Raw genomic sequence first — 8,026 nt, 5'->3', positions numbered from 1 at the left:
TTAAGTCAAGTTTGTGAGCTTAAATGGGGAGGAAAGACTTTAAAGGAAGACCGTGATCTTGAATGGGAGACTTTAAATCAAGTCGTGGATAGACACAAAAAGCTGGAGTAACTCAACGAGACAGGCAGCATCTCTGGAGAGAAGGAATGGGTGGCGCTTCGGCTCACAACCCTTCTTCAGACTTAATGGGTGACGTTTCGGGTTGAGACCAGACTCATCAAATCAAGTCTGTGAGCCTGAATAAAGGGGGAAAAACTTTAAATCAAGGTTGTGAGCTTGAATGTAGGAGGAAGACCTTAGAGTAAGACTGTGATGTTGAATGTAATGGTGGAGGAAGAATCTGAAGCAAGACAGTGGGTTTTAACTGGGGAAAGACTAAGCCAGGCCCTGTCTGGAGGTGGAAGTGCGTGTGTGTGTGTGAGTTTGAGTGGGTGGGGGGGGGGGTGTGTGTGGGTGTGAGTGTGAGTTTGTGTGAGTGAGGGGGTGTGTGGGGGTGGGGGGTATGTGGGGCGGGGTGTGGGGGTGGAGTGAGGGTGGGTGTGTGTGAGTGTGAGTGGGGGGGATGTGGGGGAGGAGTGTGTGTGGGTTTGGGGTGTGTATGTGTGGGGGGGGGGGTGTATGAGTGTGTGAGTTTGAGTGTGTGTGGGGGGATGTGTGTGTGTGTGTGTGTGTGGGGGGATGTGTGTGTGTGTGGGGGGGGATGTGTGTGAGTTTGAGTGTGATTTGGAGTGGGGGTGTGTGTGTGTGAGTTTGAGTGTGATTATGAGTGTGTGTGTTTGAGTTTGATTGTGTGTGTGTGTGAGTTTGAGTGTGGGTGCATGTGAGTTTGAGTGTGGGTGTGTGAGTGTGGGGGGTGTGTGTGTTTGAGTGTGGGGGTGTGTGTGTTTGAGTGTGTGGGTGTGTGTGTTTGAGTGTGTTTGAGTGTGTGTGAGTTTGAGTGTGGGGTGTGTGTGAGTTTGAGTGTGGGGGTGTGTGAGTTTGAGTGAGTGTGAAGGAGGTGAACTACAACTCCCGGCGGGCCGTGCGCTCTCGGGGAGGGGCGGGGGAAAGGGAAGTCTCGCGAGGCTGGGGGGGGGGAGGCCGTGGATATCAGGCCGGGCGGCCCCGTGCCCGCTCTTTTCCCCAACATGGCGCCCAAGGCCAAGAAGGAGGGTGAGGGCGAGCGGGGAAGAACGGGACCGGGGGGTGAGGAACGGGGGGGAAGAGCGGGGGGGGGGGGAAGAGCGATCGCGCGGGCGGGGTGGGTGGGTGGGGAGAGGGGAGCGGGGACCGACGAGAGGGGAAGGGGCGATCAGCGGCTGGTCCCGCCGCTCCAGCCGGCTCGGGGCCCTGTCACACACACACACACACACCCCGCTGTCCCGACCGTGTGAGCGGCCCCGCGCTGCCAGTCCCACACCCGGCCCCGAGGAGGAGGAGGAGGAGGAGGAGGTGCGGGCGGCCGCAGCTGGCCCCGGCCCCGACCCCGACCCTCAGGCAGCGAGGCCCTCCATCATCGTGCTGCCGGCCCGGCTCTGGGAGGGGAGGGGGAGGGGGAGACCCACCCGCCCGCCCGGCATCGTGGTTGCAATCTGGGCCTGGCTGGAGAGGCCGTGGCTGGGGTCTGGGAGCCCAAGGTTGAGGGCCGAGATGGGATGGGGTGTGGAGATCAGGGCGGGCAGGGGGGGGGGCTGGGGCAACGTGGTGCTGAGGGCTGGGAGACTGTGTGGTCTGCTGTCTGGGAGCCCAGGGCTGAGCCGGGGCCGAAAGCCTGGGACTGAAGCATGGGATGGGATGGGATGGGATGGGGTGTGGAGATCAGGGCAGGGGGGCCGCGGAGACTGTGGCTGGGGTCTACAGCCCGGGCTGAGACTCACACACACACACACACACACACAGACACACAGAGCCAGGGGTGGTGGCTGTATGGAACGAGCTGCTAGATGAGATCGTTGAGGCAGGGACTATCCCAACGTTTGAGAAACATTTAAGACAGGTACATGTCATGGGCAGGACAGGTTTAGGGGGCTATTATATATATATATGTATGTATATGTGTATATATATGTATGTATGTGTGTGTATATATATATGTGTATATATATATATGTATGTGTGTGTATATATATGTGTATATATATATATGTATGTGTGTGTATATATATGTATATATATATATAGATATATAGGCAGGCAAATGGGACTGGCTTAGATAGGGGCATCCTCATCAGCATAGGTGAAGTGGGCCTAATGTCTCTTTCTGTGCTGTATGACTCCATGCTGACCTGTTTTACTGGGAGCAAAACCTTGCCTCTGTATGTTATGTCTCAGTGGAGTAAGAGCATCCAAGGCGAGCTGGCGGTGAACACAGAGGCTGAGGAAGTTGCTGGGCCCGCACAGTATTTGTGGCCACCTCCACAGCTCTCACACGAGGCCTGACAGATCGCTGGCTCACGGCCAGACGAGAGACACCCAGGATCCGATCTTTATCCCCGCAGATCTCTGGTGATAGAGTCGTATAGCACTTGTCCATGCTGACCAAGACGCCCCCATCTAAGCTGGTCCCATTTGGCCCAAATCCCTCTACACCATTCCCATCCATATGTCTTTTAAATGTTGTTATTTTATCTACCTAAACTACCTCCTCTGGCAATTCATCTCATATACACACCATGCTCTATGTGAAGTAGTTGCCCCTCTGGTTTCTGTTAAATCTTTCCCTCTCACTTGAAACTTATGCCCCCTGGATCTTGATTCCCCTACTCTGGGGGTAAAATACTTTATTCACCCTATCTATTCCCCTCATTTTATAGACATGGTTAGCAGTTGGAGCCTCATGTATATCAGGTTTTTTACATTTTGGACCATAAAATGTGGGTAATTTTAAGCCGTGCATTTTGGTTCCATGTTTCTATCGGTCTGCATGCCTTTCTCTGGAGAAAGAGACAGTTTGACACGGAAGGATCAGAAGATATAACAATAAAAGTTTAGAATCTTTTGGAACTTGTCGGGTGCAAATGATGTTTTTTTAGCGATCAAAGCATGAGTCTTTATGATTATAGCAATTTTATACTGATGCACCTTGACCTTCAAGCACGGGGAATGAATAGAATATTTTCCGGTTATCAGACCAGGCTTCTGGTTTACTGGTGCATTTAGCAAAGTGTGGATTATTAAATATTTTGAGTAAAGTATAGAAGGTGCAACTGATTTTCTTTTTTTCTCTTAGTTGCCCCTGCCAAGACTGAAGCTAAAGCCAAAGCCTTGAAGGCTAAGAAAGCTGTTTTAAAAGGTGTTCACAGTCACAGGCAGAAGAAAATCAGGACAACACCTACCTTCAGGAGACCAAAGACACTCAGACTGAGAAGGCAACCCAAGTATCCCAGAAAGAGTGCTCCCAGGAGGAACAAGTATGCCTTTGAATTGTTTCTACTCTTTAAAATATATATATCTAAATCCTGCAGGTCAAGCTTGAATTTTTGGTTAACGCTGCATATTTCATTGCCGATGTGTAATTCTAGAGTCGCACAGGAGACTCCAAATGTGATCAGCAACAAAGTTAGTAATATTTCATGCTGATAAAGTGGAAACAAATGTTGGGGAATTCTCAGCAGGTCAGGCAGCATATGTGGTAGAAGAAAAAATGTTTTGGCCCCATGACTTTGCATTACAACTGAATAAATTTCAGGTACATGAACAGCAAATACTGCTGGAGGAACTCGGCAGATTGAGCAGTATCTGGTGGGGGGGGGGGAATTGTTGATATTTCTGGTTGAGACTGCGCATGGGACCCTAGCCTGAAATATCAGCAGTTGCTTCCCACCCCAAGATGCTGCTTGATCCACCGAGTTCGTCCAGCAGTTTTGTTTTCATTCCAAGTTCCAGCATCTTGTCTTGTGCCTACATAGATTCTTGCAGGGGCCAACTTACTTCATATTCTCAGCCATGTTTGGAGTGGAGTTTTATTAGACACTTTGTGTTTTATGCAACGTGGATCTGGGGAGTCTATATGCTGGGTAGAAGCTTATGGATGTTGTTGATCCTCTCAGGCACAGACTGTTGGCTAAGATTAATTACCTTATTAACACAGAACCTATATCAAATTTGGGTACTTTATGTGCCATTGAGTTGTTGGTCTACTGATCTGCCATGTTATAATGAGGTGCCTTTAATTTGTGATTTGATTATATCACTTTATACAGAGCCTGTCTGCAGTAAGATATCATGCTTTAAGGCTGCAGAAAAGAAATAACAAGGATTGGAGGGTGGTTGAATGGATAATGGTGCTCTGTCAACACATCTGTGTATTTAGATTCAGCAGGAATATGTCTGGTGCAAATGATGTCTTTTTAGCGATCAAAGCATGAGAATTTGTGATTATCACTACATTATACTGATGCACCTTAAGATATAGGGATATACAAATCAATCTAATACCTATACATGCCAGTATCTCTCCCCCCAAAAAGAATTGGCTCTTTGAACTGTACATTAAAATGTAACTATTAATGTTATCTTCAGGTTGGACCATTATGCCATCATTAAATTCCCTCTCACCACTGAGTCTGCTATGAAGAAAATTGAAGACAACAATACGTTGGTTTTCATCGTTGATATAAAAGCCAACAAGCACCAAATCAAACAGGCTGTTAAGAAGCTCTATGATATTGATGTAGCTAAAGTCAACACTCTTATCAGGTGAGCAATGGAATGTAAAAATTAGTTTTTGATTCTGAAGTATAAAAGCTGGAATGGAACTGTTTAGCAACTGATAGATTCTCGACCTGATTCCCTTTTGCAACTTATTTAACTGGGATGCTTCCTTGTAAAATGGATTAATTTTTTTAACTTAATCCATTTCAATCTTAATATGGTGCAATTGGAAATAAGTTTCAAGTTGTTAAAGATGTAGGAAGGAACAACAGATGTTGGTTACACACTGAAGACGGACACAAAATGCAGGAGTAACTCAGCGGGTCAGGCCTGTTAAACCAAGAGTTAAATTTCAGTTTGTTACTAGTTTGGCAGTGGTGCTGGACTTAGTTCCTCAAAGACTTTGTTGTATCTTGATGTCTCTGTTTAAAATGCAGGGAACATTTGGTTGTTGGTTGCCTCAGTGAAAGAGAATTGAACAGTTACCAAAAATTGAGAGTTTGATGTGGCAACTGGGCCTGTGATCGCAATGAGATTCCAGTGATGTTATTTGATGAATAAGAATTGCAACAGAACCTGTACATTCCTCTATAATGGAGTGCCTAATAGGGAAGGAAAACAATTTCATATGATTAGAAGAATGCAAATCCTTATAAACAAAGAAAGTGAATATTTTCTTGCATCGCACTTCAAACTGAAGCACGGAGCTTTGAATATTTATCAATGAGATATGGGGAAAAAATGACACGGGGAAAGTGGACAGTCTTCAATGCTTCAGTTAAATTTGGTTATTCTAGTCTCTGCCACTTACAACCAGAATTGTGTGGTCAGTATTAGGCTGAATTTTAAATTCATATCAAAGTCTAGTTTAGACTAAATTATTGTTAAATTGGGTTAAACTCGGGTTATACTGGGGCGATGAGTCCGAGAACACAGAAATGGGCCCCGGTCCACACTGACCATCATCTACCCAGATCCCATTTCATTCTCAACTCTCACGATTCTGTATTTCTCTGCATGTGAAGGATAATTTGCAGTAGCCAACATTGTGCATCTCTGGGATTTGGGCGGAAACTGGAGCGCTCTGGAGAAACTCACTCAGTCACTGCAAAAATATACCTGTTCCAAACAGGCAGCACTGGAGATCAGAATTGACTTTGGTTCACTGGAGCTGAGGCAGCAGCTTGATTAGCTACACCTGTGACCTCCATTGTCAAGGTGCATTGTCCTGCCTGATGCTGTAACAAGTCAAAGGTATATTAATCTAATAGCTGTGATATTGCATGAGATTTTGCAGGTTGCGGAGATGTGTATCTTGACTGCTATTGAAAAGTAGAGTCTGGGATTGAAAACATCTGATGGAGGTTTTTATGGAGATTTACAAAATGTGACGAAATTGGGGTTCAAGAAGAGAAGGGTGAATTTGTGTCTACTAAATATACAAGATTAGACAAAAAATAATTTGTGCTCTTTTTGGGATGGAACAATGCAGATATTAATCATTGTGCAAATGATGAACTTGTTTCACCTGATTAACATGAAGAAGTTGATTCAAAGGAACCGCTGATGCACATTGAAGGTTAAGCATTTATTACTTTTTTCTCTCTGCTGTTTATAACGACTGCTTTCCCTTCAGGCCTGATGGTGAGAAGAAAGCCTATGTCCGTCTGGCTCCAGACTATGATGCATTGGATGTGGCTAATAAGGTAAATGCCTGAATTCCCTCCTGTCTGTCTGAGGACGCAATTGATTTGATCCTGTGCCATTTAGTTTAGAGATACAGTGTGGAAACGGGCCCTTCAACTCACTGAGTTCGTGCCGACCAGCGATCCCCGCACACTAACACTGTCCTACACACATTAGGGAGAATTTACATTTATACCAAGCCAATTAACCTACAAACCTTTGGAGTGTGGGAGGAAACCGGTGCACCCAGAGAAAACCCGCGCGGTCACAGGGAGAACGTACAAACTCTGTACAGACAGCACCTGTAATCGGGATCGAACCTGGGTCTGAGGCGCTGTGAGGCAGCAACTCTATCGCTATGCCACCCTGCTTTACTGATTAATTGTGTAAGACTTGTAGGTGCTGACATGATGGAATTGATGTGTATTCCCTGAATCTAGTGCATGCCTCAGTAGAAAAATATGACAGTTTGAATGACAGCAGGCGAAGGGGTAAATAATGCTGAAAGATCTTTGCTTTGGGTTTGAACGGTGAAACTGCGAGCTTTTGTGTAACAGGATCACTACCATCTGATCTGATTTGATTTGATCTGAAGATGGGTCTCAACCCAAAACCTCACCCATTCTTTCCCTCCAGAGATGCTGCCTGTCCTGCTGAGTTACTCCAGCTTTTTGTGCCTATCATCACTTTGATCTGTTCAGCTCCAAAAATATATGGCTGCACATGGGAATACCTTTAAACAGAGGATATTTTCTCTGGAATGACCTTCCCTTGATCCCTGTGCAATAGCACACTGTTTTTAGATGTCCCACAGCTAGACCTAACTCTTTATTTCTTATGTTTTGTAGCATAGGTGTTGTAGGTTTGAGGTTTTACTGTGAATAAGTTTAAGAATAAGGGGTACAAAGATGAGGAAAAACTTTTTCAGTCAGAGAGTTGTGAATCTGTGGAATTCTCTGCCTCAGAAGGCAGTGGAGGCCAATTCTCTGAATGCATTCAAGAGAGAGCTAGATAGAGCTCTTAAGGTCAACGGAGTCGGGGTATGGGGAGAAGGCAGGAACGGGGTACTGATTGAGAATGATCAGCCATGATCACATTGAATGGCGGTGCTGGCTCGAAGGGCCGAATGGCCTCCTCCTGCACCTATTGTCTATTAATACTGAACTAAAATCAATTCATCGGGTTCCTTGGAATGGTTCTGCATGCTATGCATCTTCATTGTGAATGTGTATTGTATATACTTAGTGGAATGTTTTTCTATCACTTTTTTGTTTTGCAGATTGGCATCATCTAAACCGTTTTCAAGAAGAACTGTATAAATATCATAATAAAATTTAAAAATAAATATCTTGTCTTTTTTAATTATTCTACTGTATGCTTTTTCTTTGTGTTTAGATCTTACTGAATATTCATGACCATTCCATTGGGTTCTTGAATTCTTTGCTTCTGTATGTACATGTTTGAACCTCGGTTGATCTTCCAGCTTTGTATGGAGACACTAGGAACTGCAGGTGCTGGATTCTTGAGTATAAAACAATGTTGACGTAACTCCATGGTTCAGGCAACATCTGTGGATGTGGATAGATGCCCTTTTTTTAAAAGAAATGTCCCGACACAAAACATTGTTATCCAAGTTCTCCAGAGATACTGCCTGGCCTGCTGAGTTACTCCACCACTTTTTTTTCCAACCTCTCATCTTCAGTATTAC

At 45.3% G+C, this 8,026-nt stretch overlaps 1 protein-coding gene and 2 non-coding genes across 4 annotated transcripts; all 3 read left to right on the top strand.

Annotated features, from left to right (window-relative positions):
* Window positions 1–1,076: 1,076 nt before the first annotated feature.
* Window positions 1,077–7,663, top strand: rpl23a (ribosomal protein L23a). Of its 2 annotated transcripts, none has more exons than XM_078422046.1 (5): window positions 1,077–1,185; window positions 3,209–3,389; window positions 4,501–4,677; window positions 6,269–6,338; window positions 7,598–7,663. In XM_078422046.1, the coding sequence occupies exons 1-5, from the start codon at window positions 1,128–1,130 to the stop codon at window positions 7,610–7,612; spliced, it is 501 nt and encodes a 166-aa protein (XP_078278172.1). In that variant the 5' UTR covers window positions 1,077–1,127; the 3' UTR covers window positions 7,613–7,663. The 2 variants fall into 2 exon arrangements, with proteins under 2 accessions (XP_078278172.1, XP_078278173.1); XM_078422047.1 differs by having other exon boundaries at window positions 1,079–1,152.
* Window positions 2,990–3,061, top strand: LOC144606569 (small nucleolar RNA Z17). The gene has a single exon (XR_013548961.1). It is a non-coding gene; the product is annotated as a small nucleolar RNA Z17 (small nucleolar RNA).
* Window positions 4,311–4,382, top strand: LOC144606568 (small nucleolar RNA Z17). The gene has a single exon (XR_013548960.1). It is a non-coding gene; the product is annotated as a small nucleolar RNA Z17 (small nucleolar RNA).
* Window positions 7,664–8,026: the final 363 nt, after the last annotated feature.

Source organism: Rhinoraja longicauda, chromosome 26 (assembly GCF_053455715.1).
Source record: "Rhinoraja longicauda isolate Sanriku21f chromosome 26, sRhiLon1.1, whole genome shotgun sequence".
In the NCBI taxonomy this organism is placed as follows: Eukaryota; Metazoa; Chordata; class Chondrichthyes; order Rajiformes; family Arhynchobatidae; genus Rhinoraja; species Rhinoraja longicauda.
The sequence above is the reverse complement of the archived record's forward strand: the minus strand, read 5'-3'. Positions and strand labels throughout refer to the sequence as shown.

What these genes read in the sequence shown, in the direction of transcription:
- rpl23a (XM_078422046.1), top strand. Translation starts at nt 1,128, where the DNA reads ATGGCGCCCAAGGCCAAGAAGGAGGGTGAGGGCGAGCGGGGAAGAACG. An exon ending in GGGAAGAACGGGACCGGGGG is followed by an intron (nt 1,186 to 3,208) that starts GTGAGGAACGGG and finishes TTTTTCTCTTAG; the next exon opens with TTGCCCCTGCCAAGACTGAA. An exon ending in AAAGTCAACACTCTTATCAG is followed by an intron (nt 4,678 to 6,268) that starts GTGAGCAATGGA and finishes CTTTCCCTTCAG; the next exon opens with GCCTGATGGTGAGAAGAAAG.